The following is a 21,732-nucleotide window of genomic DNA, read 5'->3' on the forward strand; positions in this document are numbered from 1 at the left end:
TCCACTGCCCTGTTGTTTTGGGGAAACTCAAAATCTCCTCCATGCCTGGGTTTTAGCCAATCTCATAATCAGTTCTTATTATCCAACACAGAACCATTTTTCTGTATAGCAATTTTCTATTTCTCATTCTGGACTTGGAATAGGAACAGAGAGAATAGCACCAAGAGGGTTAACATGATCTGGGCTGTGATGTATTTGAAAGAAATATAATCAAGTTAATTCACTGCAAGGCAAGTTTGGTACCTAAAGCGCCCCACCCCCTGTTAAATACAGCTCTGACCTTTACCAGCTGGTTACACAAAGACAACACAATTAGATTAGTTAAAGACAAAAGGTCAAGCGCATTCACACTCTGACCACTTTACACAGTCTTTGGAAAGGAAAGAAATTCCACCCAACAAACGGGGGCAGCTCAGGAAGGTTCGTTGTTCTTTTCAGGATGGAGAGAAGGGGCATACATTGGTTGGAGGGTAGAGAGGAATTCTCTCTGAATTTTCAGAAAAGAATACTCCATGGATATCCATTCTACTACTACCTAGATAGCATGTTGCAGAGGGTTACCACATTTCACATATATTTTGGGCTTTACTTTAGATAAGCACCATGAGTCCCAATTGTTTGGACTACTTATTTCTGTAAGATTGGCACCTGGTCTGACTGAGGAGATGGCCAGTTCTTAATATTGAAACCAGCTTGATTTTTTCTTTTAGAAAGAATATGCATTGGTGTGGGAGAAAGTTACTACAAGTGATAGTTACAACCTCATATTACAGCTGTTGTGATGTCCTGCATCACATGATAGCAGTTTATGACTTTCCCTATGGGGTTCCCAGAAGTAAAGTCAATGTGAAACTGGCAGGAAGCTAGAAATTGTGGTGACACAAGATCCTCATTTAACGACCCATAAGGTCTTGTTTAACCATGGCAGCTTGGACTGTTGGAACTCTAAGCAGTGGGGTCATATGGCTTTTTGATGTAACAATCGTATCACTTAATGACAGATTCCAGTTGCAGTCAGGGTTGCTAAATGAGGATTACCTGAATACCGACAGTATAATTTCATACGATTTGAGTGAATAGACATTTGACTGAAATAAATCTCAATGAGCAAATAGAAACATAGAAAGCTGATGGTAGAAAAGGACTCAGTGGTCCATCAAGTCTGCCCTTTGAGTTTAGTTATTTGTTTTCTTTTTATTTATTTAGTTACTATTTTTTTATATATATTTTTGTTGGTTGATGGACATGAGTTTATCCCTTAACTCAAGTTACTGATGATAGACCCACTGTCCAAAGCCACTGTCCAAATGTTTTGCCATGTTTTAAACAGGGGAGCTAGTTATGGTTAGAGTATGATGGCCATGGCGATGGGTTCTTATCTTGGTTAAATTTGGGGATTCCAGAGGAGTCTGTGCAATGAATTTAAGTAGCCAGAAGTAAAGCATACTTCACATTGCTAAATGTTCAGGGACAGATGGTGGCTATGAACTGAATCTTTTACTTATGGCATGATTGGGATTCCAGATGTTTAGTTGTTTGTCTTCTGAGCAAAACAGGGCAAAAATCCTTCTTTTATCAAAGATATTTATTGCTCCATATATCCATGGATTACAGTCTGCTTCATCAGATGCATTGAGTGGAGACATCCTGGCGCAGACAGTATCTGAAGTAGGCATTTGAATGTATGTGGATTATATTGTCTAAAAGTTCTGGTTCATAGCTTTTCTTATTCTCTTCACTTGACACTTCCTTTCCAACCTAAAACTTTTAAAAGAAATCATTCCTCACCTATTGGTGACATGTGTTCTCAAATTAAGCCATACAGGGTTGCTGTCAGTGATTTCAGCTGCTGGAGGTCAACATTTTGAGGGTGACTTTTTCCTCCCCCAGAAGGATTCAGATATTTTAGTTGGGAGCAAGGTCCACTATATATAGGTGGTTCCCAGTGAAGGTCTTTTTCTCCCTCATTCCAGCTGACCCAGAAAGGATATTGCTCTGGGCCTTGAAGGGGCAAAAGGTGAGTTGTAACTTGGAACAAATTAGTTCCAAGCACAAGTACAGCCAGTTACTCCAGATTAGGGCCTTTGATTTGCACAACTCAGACTCTACTTGCCCATCCATAATGAGTTGACTCTCCTCAGAATTCCTCACATCAGCTTTCTTTGTTCCGAGGCTCACAAGTCAGCCTATTAATGGGGAAACGAAAAGACCTTGTCTGTAAGAAGTCTTGGGTTCAGAGTCAGAATCATTTGACTTTTAAGCTGCCTTTATCTGAACTCCTGCTGGCTCCTTGTTTTCTGAGCCTACTTGAAAGTGCAAAGTTACATTGTTAACATCAAAAATCTTTCTTTTTAAGGATGGAGTTAGAAAAGCTCACTCGTGTGTCTCCATAAAATGTGTGTCTCTGTCATGGCGGGAGGGGGGAATGTATGTATTCTCATTTTAAAATAATTCCATTAACAGCGAGGCAGGCTTCCAGATTCTTGTAAAGTGTAACATGGAACATTTTTTTTCTAAGCGCTTTTCATTTTCGCCCATAGCAATAGGAAAAGCCAAGCTAGGGAAGGTGATTGATATGAATTTTGTGACATATTTGAAAGATCGCTCTTTTGCCACATCAAGATTATCAAACACATGCGCTCATCCCCATTAATTCAGCAGCCTCACTGAGTAGCTTTGAAGTTTCCATGCCTTTGTTTTCAGGTTGTGTTGGCTATTTAAAGCCTATCTTTTGACCTCATTTCCTCAAATACTAGCAGGTACCACTTAAACAACAAAATCATAAAAGGCTGCTTTGTTGAGTCCACCAGGAGCCTGCTGTTTCAGAGAATAGGATTGTGCATTCCTAAGAAGTAGGTGCTCTCATTCATAAGATAGAGCCTGTTTGGTATAGTGGTTAAGAGATAAGGGTGGAAACTCTTGAGTTCTTGTTCTACCTTAGGCATAAAGACAACTGTGACCTTGGGCTGGCCAGTTTCTCTCAGCCCCAGAAAGGAGGCAGAGGCCAACCATTTCAGAAAAACCATCAGAAAAACTGCAGGGACTTGTCCAGGCAGTCTTCAAAAATCAGGCATGACTGTGAATGGAAGAAAAAATTGGGAGAGAATGGGGTTTATTTACTGAAGTTCTTAATCATTTATATTGCAGACATTTAAAACAAGCCTAGGTGGGAATGAATGAATGATCGAAGGACTGCTATAAATTTCTTCTCTTTTTGATTACAATCACTGATTTTCTTTACAAAATGATTTCCATTCATTCATTAAGATGCTCTATATTCCTTGGTTGTATCAATAAATTATTCAGTTTCTTCCCACTGGCCTCTTGATTTCAAGCTATTGAGCAACTTAAATATTATTTTAGATATTTGTTAGTCCAAATGAAATATCTACAAGCCCTTCCTAGGGCAGTGGAAGTAGAATTCCTGTATCCTTTGGAAATGCAGTTTATTTAAGGGGGAGAACATGGATCAGCCAAGGAAATTATGTGCCTGCCAAATATGTAGTGTCCCATCTTTAAGTAAGCTGATGTCATATGTTCTTTCCATTATCCAGTATGTACAAGCCATAAGTAACTATATTTTTCATGCTATGGCTTTGTCTCTCAGAATTGTGTTTGTCCTTTTTTCATGTCACTATAATATTCAACTAACTCCCTGTTCTTGGGGTAGCCTTAAGTAAGCTTGTATTCCATCTGTTGTGTTCTTTTAACTGCTTAGGGTCTACATGTAAGGCTTTCTCCTGCATTTTCTGCCAGAGTATATGCCATTTTTGTTTTGCAAGGTTTTTAATTGAATCAAGACATTTTTGCCTGAGATATGATTCCTCTTCTGCTTCTTATTTGTTTCTTGTTGGAACAGAGAAAGCGCAGGGAATCTGCCTCCAGTTCCTCATCTGTCAAGAAGGTGAAGAAGCCATGATTAGCACGATGGTCCAAGTTCAGGATCTTGGAGGACCAAGTTACCGACTGCTGGTGCAAGAAGGATAGGTCTCCCCATACGGTAGTAGGGACCATTATGTTGAAGAACTTTGTTTGCCTTTGCTTACATCAGGAAGAAGGGTGTTTACTTCTTTACTGCCCTAGTAAAGAAGAGGCCGAGCGCAAACCCCTGAATTTATTGTTGCTGTGATTTTATTGTATATTTTTCCTATTCCTGTGTTTTATAAACCTTGATGTAAATATAGAATCCGTAATCTTGTTCCAGAATCAGTAGTCATTGAGAGGGAAGGGCAGGAGGATAGACCCCTGTATCAAGCAGTTGGGGTTGCATTTTGTGCTGGAATGGGCATGGGCTGTGTAATTAAAGTTATGATGGACATGCATCACATTATCAATGGAGAAAACTGACCCCTGGTTGAGCTGTAATTCCAATTGCCTCCTCCAATTCTCATAAAGTTTGCATATGTTTCTCTGTGGCTTAGCAGGCCAGCTTACAGGATACCCACAACCTAAATTGTTTTCCCAAGGTTTCACCATGTTAAAGAAAGTTTATTAGTTCAGAGCCACTGCATCTAAATTAGGTATTAAACAAGGGATTTTTACCCCCTTGACAGTTGGGTGAGGCAAATATACATTGCAATAACCCCATTGTTCTTAGAGTCATTCTCTGCTGGACTGAAGGAGACTCCTTTTGCTATTATAGCACCTTCTATCTGTTGGATTAATGTGCTAGTAGCTTTAGTAAAACATTGGCTCAGCCATTTCTAACTTCAAGTGGACTGGGATTTCCAATCAGTGTGAAATAATTGTTCTGAAGGATCCTCATAGCACAACCCTTCCTGTTTTATTTAGAAGCAAATCCCTCTGTGTTCTGCATAGATATTGAGAAATGTGAAGATCTCATTTTTATCGTAATGCTGTTGATGGCCCAGTTTTCATTTGAATCATCTGAAAGTGCTGTCTGGCATGACAGTTGTGTCAGTAACCCTGAAGTAGCAAGCTAAATAAATGCTGGTTATTTTTTTTTCTTTCAAAAAAGCATTATTATCCCATAGTTGGGAGTAGATTTGGTTGAGAGAATTAAGTGAATTAAGAGACCTCCAAAGCCAAAAATGTATATAGAATGAGAGGTCCAGTCTACTATTGGTATTTTCTTAGTAGAATAAATTATGCAAAATAGAAAACACCTGTATTTATGCATAATATATAGAGATCAAAGGATTCTAGCTTTGTTACCAACACAGAATATACTCAGGATATTCTTTGGAAATGGAGGAACTCATGATTGTGTGATTTAGCCCTGCCTTGGCAATATGAAAGTCAAATATTTAGTACTAAACACAAGTCTATGCCCCAAAAGCTAGCTCTCCAACTTGCTGAGTCTTTAATGGCTGGATGTCCCTGTTGCTACATAGAAAGCTGCTTCCTCCCCTCCGCTTTTGAATATTCATCTTCTTTCAGATACATGTCAAAAGAGGACTATGACACCCCGGCCTGCAGCTGTCAGGCCTAACTCATGTGCTTGCCTCCTTTTCCCCTCAAGTGCAACTGGGAATCAATAGTGCATGACAACACCCTTTGATTTACATTCTTGCTGGCAGAAAGAAAGGTCAAAGGCCAAGTTCTTCGTTTTCATAGAAAACTAATTAGACTCCATCGACACTGAATCAATAAAACTGATCGGGTGATTCACACAGAGGGAGCCATTAAAATCCCTGTGACCTTTGATCCCGATTCCCTAACCTGAGAAGGAAGAGGCTTGGTTACATTCCCTAGTGCCTTGGAGGGCAGAACCTACACAGTAAAGATGGACTGGTCTGAAGGGGAGGAAACACGGATTCTGCCTGTCACGGGCTCATACGCTACTGCTCTCTTGAGTCTCTATTGGCCAAACCATCTACAGGAATGCTGCCATAGGTGAACTGAAAAACAACAGATCGTGGAGGGGAAAAAAGAACAGAGTCTAAGCAATCATTTGATTCTAAAAATTCTAAACATGTATGATTCAGTATGTTCTTCACACACTTGGTGAAGCTTCCAGTCATCAATTTATCATTATTCTCCAAATCAGAGCAACATATGTTTGGCAATTATTCATTGGCCTTCAATGTTTGATTACTTTAAAACCAAATTAGGCTTTTAAACACCCTATAGTTCTTGCCTTGGCTGTAAAACATATTGTACATTTCTAAAACTAATGCAAAAAAAAATGTGTACAGGTATGTGGACTTACAACTTTAAGCGACCATTTGAAGTTACAATGGCACTGAAAAAAGCAACTTATGACCGTTTTTTCCCACACTTATAACCATTGTAGTATTCCCATGGTCACATGATCAAAATTTGGACACTTGGAAACTGGCATGTAATTATGAATATCTGGGGGCATGTGATGACCTTTTGCAACCCCCTGACAAGTAAAGTTAATGGGGAAGCCAGATTCCCTTAATAGCTGTGATACTAAACAACTGCAGCGAGTCAATAACAGTAGCAAGAAAGGTTGTAAAATGGTACGAAACTCGCTTAAGAACAGAAATTTTGGGCTTGATTGTGTTTGTAAGTCAAGGCCTACCTGTATTGTGTATAAACAGTATCAATGACCAGTTACTAGCAGTATATATAATCTTATGCTATTTTTCTTCTATACTTAAAATAGGGAATTTGCTTTCCCGTTTCCTGGGGTCCCAGAACCAATATACACTGCTCAAAAAAATAAAAGGAACACTTAAACAACACAATGTAACTCCAAGTCAATCACACTTCTGTGAAATCAAACTGTCCAATTAGGTAGCAACACTAATTGACAATCAATTTCACATGCTGTTGTGCAAATGGAATAGACAACAGGTGGAAAGCATAGGCAGTTAGTAAGACATCCCCAATAAAGGAGTGGTTCTGCAGGTGGTGACCACAGACCACTTCTCAGTTCCTATGCTTTCTGGCTGATGGTTTGATCACCTTTGAATGCTGGCGGTGCTTTCACTCTAGTGGTAGCATGAGACGGAGTCTACAACCCACACAAGTGGCTCAGGTAGTGCAGCTCATCCAAGATGGCACATTAGTGCGAGTTGTGGCAAGAAGGTTTGCTGTGTCTGTCAGCGTAGTGTCCAGAGCATGGAGGCGCTACCAAGAGACAGGCCAGTACATCAGGAGACGTGGAGGAGGGCAACAACCCAGCATCAGGACCGCTACCTCTGCCTTTGTGCAAGGAGGGACAGGAGGAGCACTGCCAGAGCCCTGCAAAATGACCTCCAGCAGGCCACAAATATGCATGTGTCTGCTCAAACGGTCAAAAACAGACTCCATGAGGGTGGTATGAGGGCCCGACGTCCACGGGTGGGGGTTGTGCTTACAGCCCAACACCATGCAGGACATTTGGCATTTGCCAGAGAACGCCAAGATTGGCAAATTCACCACTGGCGCGCTGTGCTCTTCACAGATGAAAGCAAGTTCACACTGACAGACGTGACAGGGTCTGGACAGATGTGTGAGACATGACAGGGTCTGGAGATGCCGTGAAGAACGTTCTGCTGCCTGCAACATCCTCCAGCATGACTGGTTTGGCAGTGGGTCAATAATGGTATGGGGTGGCATTTCTTTAGGGGGCCGCACAGCCCTCCATGTGCTCGTCAGAGGTAGCCTGGCTGCCATTAGGTACCGAGATGAGATCCTCAAACCCCTTGTGAGACCATATGCTGGTACGGTTGGCCCTGGGTTCCTCCTAATGCAAGACAATGCTAGACCTCATGTGGCTGGAGTGTGTCAGCAGTTCCTGCAAGACAAAAGCATTGATGCTATGGACTGGCCCGTCCGTTCCCCAGACCTGAATCCAATTGAGCACATCTGGGACATCATGTCTCGCTCCATCCACCAATGCCACATTGCACCACAGACCGTCCAGGAGTTGGGGGATGCTTTAGTCCAGGTGTGGGAGGAGATCCCTCAGGAGACCATCCGCCACCTCATCAGGAGCATGCCCAGGCATTGTAGGGAGGTCATACAGGCACATGGAGGCCACACACACTACTGAGCCTCATTTTGACTTGTTTTAAGGACATCACATCCAAGTTGGATCACCCTGTAGTGTTTTTTCCACTTTAATTTTGAGTGTAACTCCATATCCAGACCTCCATGGGTTGCTAAATTTGATTTCTATTGATAATTTTTGTGTGATTTTGTTGTCAGCACATTCAACTATGTAATGAATAAAGTATTTAATAAGAATATTTCATTCATTCAGAACTAGGATGTCTTTATTTTTGTGTTCCCTTTATTTTTTTGAGCAGTATATATATATACACCCCATATTCAGATTATCCCTGGTTGAGGTAGATGAGGTGTAAATATTTGCCAGCTCAAGATTCTCATTTCACACAAAAGCCCTTTTAATAATTTAATGTTTTTTTAACTGTTGCCTGATGACCAGGCTTCATACTAGACTCTGGTCTCTTCTCACTACCTATCCCTATTCCCCTTCTTCAAAAGCACAAGTTGGGAGATGAAAGAAGAAGTCTGCTTACAGGAACCTGAATAGTAAAAGGGTAGTAGTCCCTTTTCTTAAGTTTCTCCTACTGAAAACTAAGGAAATAAGATACTAATCCCTGAAGGCTAAGTATTTGTAAATAATACTGTGAGTGCAAATATACTTGAGAATGAAGCAAATGTATATGCAGAAACTGCCAGCCATTTTGTGTTTAAAGAGGCTTTAGAAGGAGGCGGCAATAACACCCAATAGGAGATACTGTAGCTGGCAAGGTCACGCCCACACCCTTGCAGCACAGAAGAGCCAAGTTCCTTTCCCCCAAACTTTATTCATGTGGCACATTTACAGCAAGGATGAGAGTAACGAGCCAATGAAGAGGTCAGGTTGGGTTCAGCTGGAACATCCACACACCATGCATTATTATTGGGAAGGCCCAGTGCCTGTATCAGCTCACACAGCCGGATTGCTGCATGAGCAGAGCCCTCTTGGTGTGGCTCCCAAGTTGATGGCAGCTGGAGCCTATGCCCCTGGGGGGTGGGGGTGGGGTGTCTATTCAGCAAGGGCCAGGGAAGGATATTCTGTCAGGAAAACACTGAGCCAGGAGAAGTTGATCTTCCTCCCCCTATACTGACGCAGGGCATTGGGAACTGGAGTAGGCCGTATCTCTCAGGCAACACACACTGGTTTCAGCCATTGTGAAAAGGGAAATTAATCAGATTGTAAAGGAAAAAGAACAGAGATTTCAACCATCATGCAGATTGCTACAGTGTACTGAGGCTGGGAATACAACTCCTTGGCTGGACAAGCAGTATCAGGCATGTCCACTGCCCGCAATGGACTGCATACTAAATGATGGTCATGTGCAAGCACAAAGAAACACTTAAATAGGACCCCTGACATTCTGAGGATGCACCAACAAGAGACCTGGGTGCAAGAAGTGCTGCACATCAGGTGAGCATCAACCAGGATGCTCTAACATGTAATACAGCCCCTGCTGAATGAAATCCCAGGGATATAGGTGGCTTTTGGTGGGCATGGAATACAGGCACTTCACCTTGAACAGAAAGAGCCGAGCTTCCTTAATCACATACAGGAGGAACCAGGGATGGGGCTTAGTGTTTATTTAAATCAGAAAGGGAACGAGCAGAAGGCTGCTGCAGAAAGGGGACTGTCTGGATGCTGCTCAGTCAATATTTAGCTGACACGCAGGGGACACAGTAACAGATTCACACAGGAGAAGAGGGGCTTGACCGCAGCTCTTGAGATAATGTACTCAAAATAAAGAGGGCAAGTGCCCAGAACATAGCACCACGGTCTTGCTACAGGCGCAATTGTGAGCACAGAGAAAGAGAGAGAGAGAAAGAGAGAAAGACGCCAATGGGAATCAGAAGCCAACAAAAGGGAAAACAATCTACGTCTCTAACCATGTGGAGCAAGCGCCCTAGGGGGCTGCAGGCTGGACCAGGCCGGGCAGGCAGCTGGCCCTAGAGAGGGAGTCACTTCAGGCCTACACAGAGAATCCAGTTCCATATATACAGCCTCTACTGGCAGAACAGCAAAACTGACGGAGTCGTGGGGTTGCTCGTTCCTCTGTCTTCTTTCTGTCATTCGAATGCTCCAGCCCATCGCACCCATGTAGCAGGAGCCGGCCGCATGCAGCCCTGTCCGGCCGGCCCCAGAGATCAAAAGGGCTTGGAGGTCTGCTTGAAGATGAACCCTCTGTGGGCCAGCGTCTTCATGATGTTGGCAATGTTCTTGCAGTCATCTAATATCCAGAGAAGAAAACAGAAGAACAAATTTCAATTGTGGGTAAAAAAGACACGTGGGCCTACACAATCTAAAGTGTAGTGGCAGAGGTAGGTGTAGCTGTGCATACAGAATGCTTCACTGAAAAAAAAATCCGTTCCTAACATGCCACAACCCATGACCTTTCCTATAAAATTACTCAAGCCTACATGAGCATTTTGCCATTTAAACATGAGTATTATGATTACCAATATCCTATCTTTTGCTCAGACATCACAATAGAAAGCAAGAACTGAAACACAACTGAAAAGAATAAAACTGGCAATTACTAGGATTCAACATATATCAAAGTATGCAATGAAGCAGGGTAAATTTTAATCAAATTGTACAGAGCACATTTTGTCTAACAAAAGAAAATTGAGGAAGTATGCAAACTACTAAAAATGGCAGCTGTAAAATCTTCGCCACTATAACGTACATGGACAATCTTGGCCTCTCATTTCCTTGCTCTTTCCATTCAATGAATACTATATTTTAGTACAGGGGAGGGAATTCTGAGCAGATGAGAGGAAGACAGGTGGCAATTTAAAAATAGTGAGAGAAAATAAACATTGGCAATTGATTTTTGCTTAATTATGCTACTAATCTTGGGGATAGGTATCTGACATTTTAAAAACGTTTGTACTCCACCTTTCTTTCAGAAACCCTAAATTCAGCTACAGTATAACATTTTGGGACAATACCTTTTAAAATCCATACACTACTAAAACTATAATTTCAATTGGGTGAAACGGGACAACACAGGGCAACAATTCTGAATCAACATACTTCTAATAGTCTAGCCTAAAAAGAATGCACCCAGAATTTGGGAAGCATTACTCTCATGGAATTAAAATTTGTTGAAGATGTGATTATTTCAACACTGCTGCGCCACTGTGCCAGCCACAAGTGACACGATCATCACTGCCAATGCTCCCCACAAGGAAAGTCAATGGGGAAGCTGGCAGGAAGTCAGAAATGGCTCCTATTGCTACTGCCTTTTTGTCCACCCATTGTCATTCTGTTCTGAAACAAGGGCTCAGTGGCTCACAGGTTGTCTAGTGAGTATAGAAAACTGCATCAGTGAAATTATACAGGATCTTCACAAATTTGTTATTATATCAAACTTCGATATAAGCAGGGGAAAAAAACCATCCTTAAAACTTGACTCAGAATATTTAGGGCAGAGATGGAGAACTGATTTTGCATCAAGTGTCAGTCTTGTGGCAATAACAAACACGTCCTGTTTTATCAAGTCCAACAAAGTATTGTCTTTTCCTGGACTGCAGTCTTTTCAATGTCAAAATTCTCTTTCACTCTGAAAAGAGCAGCTGAGAACTAATGAATGAATTTGGCAAGTTAGTAATTTTGTAGTTTCATACATAAATATACAATGACCTGACAGAAAGAAATCCTTTTGTGGCAGGGAATTGTTCATCCATCTGACTTGGCTATGACTGAAAACTCCAACAACATCCATTTATCCTCCATCTCTTTTAGAAATTAGAATTTAGGAAGAGATTAATATTTTTGCCCCCTTGTTGCTAGACCTCAATTTCAAATATTTTTCAGCTGTTGGCAAGTGGAAGAGCCTCTGCTTTAAACTATGCTCACATTATATTTCCTCTTGTTCTGGGTTTAGTTCAAGTGAAACAAACTCCTTTTCAAATCTAGCAAAAAAATGATTCTGATCTAATTCCCAATTAAAAACATTGACATACCAGACCTTGGATTAGTTGTAGATGTGAAATGCCAGGTGAGGATACAACAGACCACCTGGTCTAAGGTAGATACAGTTTCTGCAATGGCAGTATCTTGGAGAAAGTCTTGTAAGGCTAGCATCAGAATGACTAGCAATGCCAGAAACAATTCAGCATGTTCGATCACTTCAGATTCCGTGCTCAGTAAAAAATTCATGGTAACTTCTAGTATTTTTTCTTTTTAAAATGTTCAGACTACATAATTATATGATTATCTAATTATATATAAATTAGAACAAGTACAAACTGGTAACAGTGAAAAAAATTACCAAGGACAAAGATGTCCTTTTCAACCCAGAAATGTTACAAACACAAAAAGCCTGGTTTATCTGCCTTAGAGATCCCCTCTCCTTATAAAAGTCAACAACTAGAAGTAGAAACGTGACTTAGACTTAAGGTTTTATAGATCTTTAATTATGAATTCTGTCACAAACAAAGATAATAGCCACAAGTATTTGTGTTAAGCATACACACGTTTGGAACTTTATTGCAGGCCCTGCTAACTGTTTTCCTCACACTTAACAGTGGAAGGATAGAGCAAAAAAATTAGGGCAGAAATATAGACAGATACAGCAAACCATTCCCTTCTGAACTAACAGGGAAACAAGACTTGAGCTGATTTGTGTTACCTGGACTAAACGCAAGCAGAGTTTGATAAAATAGAAGCAAGGCTTAAATTGATTCTTGGTGTCTATATTTCATGTTGAAAATTGGCTTGTAAATCCATGTTTTGATCTATGGTGGCCGTCTCCTTAAGAAAAAGCAAGAGTAAATGTGTAATTTCTCCCTTGACAGCACACAGTGGCGAGGCGATCCTTCTTCCCGCTCCCCTCCGACTTGGGACAGCTCCGCTGCCTCCCATCAACACTCTTTCTTTCTCGCCCCACGCCTTGATGTCTCCATTTCATTAGTGCGCGCCCATTCATCACGCTGTTACCGTAAGGGTGACTTTGCCCACTTGCATGTGGCAGGCAGGCCCTGGATGACATGGGGTGGTGCTGCCACTCTAAAGGGGGAACAAAGTAGAACACACACACACACACACACACACACCTGCTAGTAAATGGATGTTGCGGCAGAGGGACAGCTGCATCATTACTGATGTGTAAATGATAAAGCAGTGCCTCTACATCCATCTCTTAACTGTAAATCCAGGGAGTGCTTTATAATCAAGCGGCAGCGATAATAATGTGAAATTAGGTCTCTCTATCAAAGGGGGGAGGCCTTTTAATCACGGCTTAAAGGGTGCAAGCGCTGTTTATCATAATTGAACTGTATCCAGGCTAATTGTGGCCATATTTCACTGTCTAGGAGACAGGCACACTGTCTGAAGAATGAACACCAGGGGCCGAATGGAGCAGGAAACTGCTGTCCAACCAATCTTGGCCCCAAAGTAATGGCACTTCCCTATTCAGGGAGGATATCAATAGATATTCAGAACATCTCCATCACTTTCCTTCTGATTAACCTACAGAGGACTGGTAACACAGCAGAGAAGCAGCAGAAAAGAGAAACTGCAATCTTGATCTGCTGAATTTTGCAAAGGCATACAATTAAACAGTTCTGTGTGAGTCTACCGCCACCATCATTTTGTATCAAAAAACTAGAAAGTAAAAAAAATAGATAATACAATTATGCAAAATCTGCAATCATGTCACATGCTGTACTTAATCTGAAAACAAGTGGAAAACAGAATTATTATAACAATTATAGGAATATAGATATTACATAATAAGTATATCTTGGCCAATTTAGTCTAGAATAGTATGTAGAAGACCCAAGCGTTATAACAATGGTAGTAAGGCAAAGCGATCTTAGAGAGCAAACAGTTGGAAATCCTCACATTAGAACAAGCATGTATTCTTTTTGTCACAAATATTGCATCTGCCTTAGCCACAGATTTGGGCATAGCTAAAACAATAATATCCACAAACCTCAATCAAAATAGATATTGCCCAAAAAGTGAAAATAGAAGGAATTCCTCTCTAAGGAGAATCTCATTTGATTGGGAAGACTGACTGGTGTTATTTCTCAGCCATACTTCTGCACAGCAGGGCCTAAACAGTCTCCAAGCAGAGCACAATCATTTAGCACGCGTTAAATGATTGTCTTTCAGTCAGAGACTCAAAAGCAAATGTAATACATTTTAAGTGCCACTTAGATAATACAGGTCTAGTGGCCTCGCCTTGAGAACAGTCCATAAATGGAATGGTTGGTTCGTGAAGATTATACAGTAGGGATGTCAAACTCACAAGCGTCACATTGTCACATGACATATTGTGACTTCGCTAAACCAGGGGTGGGCATGGCCAGTTAGTGACGTATCTAGCCTGTAGGCTGCGAGTTTGACATCCCTGTTACATATAAAGCAACTATCTTCCTCCTATCACCTCCCCTTCCCCACTTGGCTGAGAATTGGAGCTAGGAATCCTGGTAGTTGCAGCCTCAGCACTTCTGGGCAGCTGTAAGTGAAGGAAGACTATACAATAACATAACCATATTATATAGCTTTTAATTATTCCAAGTGTCAAACCCTGGTAGCAGTGAGTCTATCTATGAGTCAACTGAGATACACAATAAATAGATCCCATGTCTATTTCAAAATATAAACTAAGTTTTCATAGCCAAAAATTTCCAACTGAAAGTATACCATTATATATTTCACACTATTGCATATTTCCATTAAACTATCCAATCTAAGCACATTAATTTATCACGTTTGTTGGTGTTTGTAATATTAAATGATTACTTCTACGTGTGAAACAGTCATTGTATGTATGATACTATGGTGATAATCTTTAATTTAATTCCCCATCTCTTCAGACGTAAATATATCAAGAAAGGCAATTCTCACATTAACTGAGCTTGAGAGGGCACAAATTAACAAGCAGTAGCGTAATCTACATGGATTCATGGAACTACTCTGGATCAGCCAAGATAACGGATTGCATAGTTTTTCTCATGATCTGTATAGCAATACCCAGCCTAAGACCATTCCCTCATCCCATTCCTTGACAGACCAGATTTACAGATTAACAGAGTTGGGAGGGACCTTGTAGACAAGAAGTTGGGGCCAGAAATATCACTTTCTCAGTGCAGCAACCTCCCTCTGAAACCATTTCCACCCAAGGTCAGATTAAGTCCCACTGCCTATCCTTTCCAAAATGGTAAAAAAAAAAACAAACCCAAACCCCACATTTCTCCCTTGCAGAGATTTTGGAGACAAAGAAGTTTAATCGGGGAGAAGCAATTGAAATAATTTAGGTTTGTCATGTATAATTTTAATGCTTTCTCAATGTGAGCCAACAGGTAGGCACATACACATTTCTGTAATAAATAAATAATCAATTATTCAATCAATCTAGTGTGGGAAGGTAAAAACAGTGGACAGGACAAAGCTTCTCCAAATACCAGACATGCTGAACCCATTCCATTGTCCCTCTTTTTTTCTTTCTCTTTTTCAGCTGTTCATCCCCTGAAATGAATTTTCTTTAAAATCTTTGATTTTCCCATGAGATGGAGCAATTTTCAGGAAAGCTAAATGTAGAAGCTAAAGGCATTTATATAGATGTATATTTTCTGCCTCCCTGCCCCCAAATATTCTAGTGTAAAGAAAGCAAAAGTGAAACAAGAACAACCGAAGCCAAACAGCTAGCCAGCCCCCCCCCCCTTTTATGATCCTCCATTTTAAATTCTGGCTGTATCAAGTTGTCTTAAACCACCACCTAGTCAGATGGCTCTGGAAACATGCCATTACAAAGCTTGCTTGCCACAAGTCATTTAGCAAGACTGATTTCAAATCAGCATGAAGGTAAACACGCTTATTACAATTATCCGTGTACAAAAAAATCAACAACAGCCGAACAACTTTCTAATATGCAATTACAGCCGCTTATTGATTTTACAATGTAATCCGCTCCGATTGATTTAATAACACAATTATAGGCTGGCTCTCGGGATATTAGTGCAGGAGATTTTCATAAACTCCATAGCAAAAAACTAAGCGGCTTTTAAAACAACACCGTCAGATAGCTGTTTGGGGAATTATTAGCCATATGAAATCTCCTAAATCTCCTTGTTGTTACCTTGAAAAAGGATTTTCTGTTACAAAAATGGCAATTGAGAATAAGAAACGTCTGATGATAGACCGTTGGAGGCTTTACCAACCCTGATAAGCTTCAACAATGGGCTCAGATGGCCACACGGAGATCTGTTTTTCAAACACTGGGAAAGGAACTCATTCATGTTCTCATATGTGCATATGCATATAAAGAATGGGCATACTACATTTAGACATATTGGTATGATAGAATGACAGAAGACCACAAACTTCCTAGTCAAAAAACTTTTTAACTGTTAAGTAGCCATCCAATTTCTGTTCAATTCTGCCCTTGCCAGATTACACATTTGTTTCCAATTTGCTCTTTCAACCCAATTTGAATGACACCACATTTTATTGTTCATGCTTAATTTCTATACTTTCTGATCTTCCCTTATTTTTTCCTCTTGAATTATTCTGGTTGTTCCTAAAATTCATCCCTTGATTACTGCACTGCAACATTTTGAATAGGATATAATTAATTCTCTAAAAATGGTCCAATCTCTTTATCCATGAGTGAGTTGAACTGGAGTGTACTGCTGTTCCTTCTTGATGTCAATGTTCTCAAAGATTCAGACTATCAAAACAAGGAGTGTAACATCTATGGCAGGGCTGTCAAACTCACAGCCCGGATGCGTCACATGCAAAAGGGAGGAAAGTCCCAATACGTCATGTGATGCCACCATGAGGACGCGAGTTTGACACCCCTGATCTATGGCATATAGTTGCTCTCAAAAGAAAGAAAGCATGCCTAGAATTGCTACTGTTTATGAACTTACAGAAACATTATGCATCCATGGTGATGCTGTCAAACTAATTACAGACACTTCGTTATGCCTTTTGTTGTACGTGGTAAGAGACAAAGTTAATTCTGTATGCAGGCTGAAAAAATACAGGGAGGCATATCAATACAGGGAGTTCTCACTTTATGATCTCAGCTGGGACCGGCAACTCCATTGGCTAAATGAAATGTCACATGACCACACCCAACTTCAGTTCATCAATTCCAGCTGTGGTCGCTACCAACTCAAGCATGAATCACATGACAGCAAGTTGCTGCTTCCTGTCAGCTACCTCATTGACTTTGCTTGTTGGAAGTCAGCTGTGAAAATCGCAAATGACAATTGCATAACTGTGGGCTACTGTGGCCAATGAAAATGAAAACCAATTGCCAAGCATCCAAATTGGAATAATGTAACTGCAGCAATGCTGCCTCAGTTGCAACTTCAAGTACTGGGCATAAGTCTCTTTTTCAGCAACATTATAACTTCAGTTGCTGAATGAATACTCGGTAGGCAAGGATTATAGTGCTCAACTACTTTGAAACTCATCAAATTTGTACTCAATGCATTTTTATGTTTGTCCCAGCATTCATCATTTGTATGGTACTCAATGCACAAACTAGAACTTAGTATCAATATCGGCTGCATTATTCCTTATAGGAAAATGTATTTGGTGTTCAACATTTTTGATACTCTCTAAACCAATTAAAGATGAGTACTAAGGTACCATTGTACTATATTTGAAATAAAATAAAAACATGAGGAAATATACTAAATAGAATGAAACTAAAACTAAGCCAACCCAGGTGACATCTTCTCTCAAGGAATATTCTGAGGCAGCCAATTGTGGAATTGCCAGCATCTACTCACAACAGCTTTCTTCAATTCCACTGCAATGAGTCATGTTAATATTAGTTCCACTGGACAGAGACAGTTGGTGAACTTGATTGCTGTTGTACAAGGCAAAAAGAGGTTGGCCATCCCTACAAATTCCATAAATACATTTATTTCGGGGGGGCGGGGGGAGAGAGCTCACGAGGTATAAAAAAGATTAAACACCAGGAAATTGCATTTCCCAAAATGTAAAGTCTAGGGGAAAAAAATAATCCAAAATGCCACATAGTGTCATCTATTGCCGTCAATTCAGCTGGATCTATGCAAGCACATACCAACACAATGAAATCTCCTGAGATCTGTTCAGTCCCATAAAGACGCAGGCTGGTACATCTCCCTCCTTCCTTCCCCTCCCACCAACTCAAACTAAAACGTACCACATGTTCAGATCAACCGATAAACCCACCTTTCTTAGTCTTGCCCATGGGCAAAGAATAGTTCCTAAACACACAATATGTATGTGTTTCATTCTTGGCCTCCGATGTATTTGCCAGCTTTATGGGCCCATTTTTCTTGTCAATCTGACAGCACTGCTAAGTGGATTTCTCTGTGATATGCGGACAGATTATCACATTACCCAATGTCCAACACAAACATATTACTTTATATTCAATAGCTCTAATGAATATAAACTGCTTTTTCTCTTTTTGGGAGGGGAAGGAAGCTGGTGAGAGGGGGCAATCTATAGATTTTTAATGAGGGCTGCTATTTACACGTTCCTCTTTAAAACAGGTTTAGGTGCAGCCCCTGGCTGGAAAATCAATGCTGTTATTGTTGGAATATTGTATATTGATATTGTAATAATAAGACACAATTGATTTAGGGGTGTGTATGGATGGGGTCAACACAGGGTTACTTGGCCTGCAGAGTGGCTCTATTTCTCCAAGTGGACCATTTATTTTAGGTGGCCCATTTTCCCTTTCAGACCCAGTGAATAGACTATCTCCGTCCATATTCTCCAACAGCCATACATTCAACAAAAGAAGAATGTCCAGAGTACTATAACAATGAACATATAAATAATCAAGGAGTCAGGCATAGGCTCTCATCAGAAAGAAACAAGCAGTATTCTTGAATCCATTCTTGGATTCTTGCAAGGTTTGAGGCCAAGTCCTTGTGTTGATCAGCAATGACCCAGATTTCGTAAAAATGCATTTTTAAAAGTGTTGACATGGGCAGTAAAGTTAAAATGCTGTTTGGGAAGACTGTATTTGAATTAGAGATCCTTCCCAACCAGTTCCTATTGTGGAGCAATTTATAAGTTTACCTGCGCACCACTGTATTTCTCCGGTCATGAGACAAGATGTGAATTGTATGCAGTGAAGTGAGAGTGGCCAGTGGGAAAGGAGAGGAAAAAGAAGATAAGGAGGCCATCTAGGTACCCCAACAAGCAGTGTACCTTTTCCACCTGGAATAGTTAAAAGATTGAGGTCAGCTCTATCTCTTTTTTTTTTTTTACATAAAAAGTTTAAATTCTGACCTCTGCAGATGTGAAAACACCAGACTGGTGCAAGACATAGCTGGGCACATGGGAGACATTAAGACTAGTGGCGCTGGTCAAAATAGTCCCTTTGGAAATACGAATGAGATGTTGGAACTAACAAGTGTACATGCCCAGCCTTGGGAAATGTGCTCATTTGGAGGGAAGCTGGCTGCACCTGCATTATAGCCACTAAGACAGATCACCCAGTGGCCTGTGCTGAGCAGGTCCATATTTAAGCTGTCCCCATGCTTTATGGTCTGTACAGGAGCTGATGCAGAGGGAGCGAGAGGCTATTTGTCACTGCTGGAATGGCAGATTCCTGTTAATGAATAATATCAGTGCTCTCTTTGTACAACAGCTCTTAACACCAGGCATAGTGTTAGCGGGGGGAACATCCACTGGACAGCTGCCTTGTTTCCAACTTCCTTTTATTTGCCTTTATTACCATCTGAAGGTTCTGTATAAACAGGCTCGTGTATCCTTACCCAGTTTGTGCCAGATTTTTATTATTAAAATAGAATCTCCTAATTCTACTTGCACAATCACAAAAGAAAAGCTTTTTCTGTCTTGTTTTTTATTTTAACACCTGCCTTTGCAGCTAGGTCCATAATTAAAACTATCACCCTACCCCAGGTCCATATCTGAAGCACTATTGTGCATCTGAGAGAAGGGACAGGTGGTTTTGTAGCACTAGCCTCGTATCTCACATTAACGTTCACTCCTTCAATCCTTCCAGAGGTAAGCTTCAAATCAAATTCATTCAAGACCCCAGCTTAAACATGAACCATCAGTCTGATATAGTTGCAGCAAGACAATGCTAGCTCAGGGCATATTAATCAGAGCACGAAGTCCAATTAAGAGTATAATTGTTTCATTATACTGTTGCAGTCAGACCAAAGTTGACCAAAGTGTCCACAAAAAAGGCAAGGACAAATTGGAGTGAAATCAGAAGAGGGCTATCATGATGGTTCAGGGTGCAGAAACCAACCCAACCAGATTAATTAAAGGTGTAGGCAGGTTTAGCTTACAAAGGAGACAACTGCAGGGAAGATGCCATAACAATCTTCAAATACCTGAAGGTTCATCACATAGAAGAGGGAGCAGATTTATTCTCTAGATTTATTGTCCCAGAGGGCAGATCTAAAACCAATAGGTTAAAATTGCAAGCCAATAGGTTCAGGTTAGATGTCAGGAAGAACTTCCTGACTCTATGAGCTGTATGAACCAATGGGGCTATATTGCCACATGAAATTAGAGGTTCCGAAACACAGATTGGATGGCCATATGTCAGAGATAATCTAGAGGAGGAGCTTTGGTTAGGTAACTTCTAAGGAACTTTCTAACTCTGATTTCATGAATCTGAGATTTTTCTGAATCACTGATAAAAAGTCTACAACAGTAAAGATGTGTCCACATTCTGGATCTTGTCAAGTATTGTCTTCTGATTTCATAACAGGAATTTCTGCTATAATCAATTTCATTTCACAGTTGCCTGAATGAATATGACAGACAGAATACTCGCAAAAGAAAAAAAGAAAAAGTAGGATGGGTAATATATTTTATTAGGTTCATATCTGATGTGTGATATTCATGCTATACAGTCCTTTCAAGGTTCAGGAACTTGCAATTTCCCACATTCTTCTCATGCTTCTACAACTGATAGCATTTCTTGGCTGATCTTGTCTAGCTTCATAAGCTAAACAGGTTCCGAACAGGTAAGGTACATGGATGGGGAACTACCAAGAAATACAGAGTGTCATGCTTAGCTTACAATGCCTTCTCAGAAGGCAGTGGCTAATCACTTGTACATCATTGCCAATAAAGCTATAGGAATGTCTCCAGGAAATCACTAGGAATTAATATCAACTCAAAGGAGACTTTAATACTTTTACACAGCCCAACTTCATCTCAGCCCTAAATATATTTACTTCTTAAAAATGCTGATGATTGTGTACTTTTTGCTAGCAGAAAGAATAGCAATGGTAGCAAGTACAGTAGAAGACTTATTCATCACGAAGAAACCCTTTTTATCGAAGGCTGTTGATTCCAATAATTATGCCAATAGTTTGGCATAATTAACAGAAATTAATTTGTTATGGCAAATAAAAAGGCAATATAATCCAAATGTATCCTGACTCAAGATCTCAACTTCTCCAGCTATGTGATATGTCTTTAGATCACAACCTATCATATAATCATATAAACCAAATTCATTTGGCTAGCATTATTAAAAAGGCAAGCCTCAGAGGCAATGAAAAAAATAAACAACACAAAATTAACTGTGATATCAATGTTAGCATAAATTTAGTATAACTCTCCAATTTAGTGACAGCCAGATGTTTTGGTCTATAATCTGTGCCTTCCCTGGTGGGTGTACTAACGATATTCTCCTGGGAAGGTTTTGAGAACAATTAGTGAAAACATACTTCAAAGTATTCTGCATGCTAAAGTTTTACTTTAGGACCATTCTTTTGTACAAAATTTAAAAGAAAAATACTAATGGCCCC

At 40.4% G+C, this 21,732-nt stretch overlaps 2 protein-coding genes across 5 annotated transcripts in view; one reads left to right on the forward strand and one right to left on the reverse strand.

Moving 5' to 3' along the window:
• Positions 1-4,977, forward strand: part of DMAP1 (DNA methyltransferase 1 associated protein 1) — a 38,223-nt gene extending 33,246 nt beyond the window's left edge. For both annotated transcript variants that reach the window (XM_026707178.2, XM_087929794.1), the window contains exon 12: positions 3,860-4,977. In XM_026707178.2, the coding sequence (XP_026562963.1) occupies positions 3,860-3,919 (60 nt within the window). In that variant the 3' untranslated portion in view covers positions 3,920-4,977. The remainder of the gene's footprint in view (positions 1-3,859) is intronic.
• Positions 4,978-8,730: 3,753 nt separating this feature from the next.
• Positions 8,731-21,732, reverse strand: part of ERI3 (ERI1 exoribonuclease family member 3) — a 218,555-nt gene continuing 205,553 nt past the window's right edge. For all 3 annotated transcript variants that reach the window (XM_026707006.2, XM_087929797.1, XM_087929795.1), the window contains exon 8: positions 8,731-10,187. In XM_026707006.2, the coding sequence (XP_026562791.1) occupies positions 10,105-10,187 (83 nt within the window). In that variant the 3' untranslated portion in view covers positions 8,731-10,104. The remainder of the gene's footprint in view (positions 10,188-21,732) is intronic.

The sequence above is a fragment of the Pseudonaja textilis genome, chromosome 3 (assembly GCF_049901715.1).
Source record: "Pseudonaja textilis isolate UNSWEBS1 chromosome 3, rPseTex1.2, whole genome shotgun sequence".
NCBI lineage: Eukaryota > Metazoa > Chordata > Lepidosauria > Squamata > Elapidae > Pseudonaja > Pseudonaja textilis.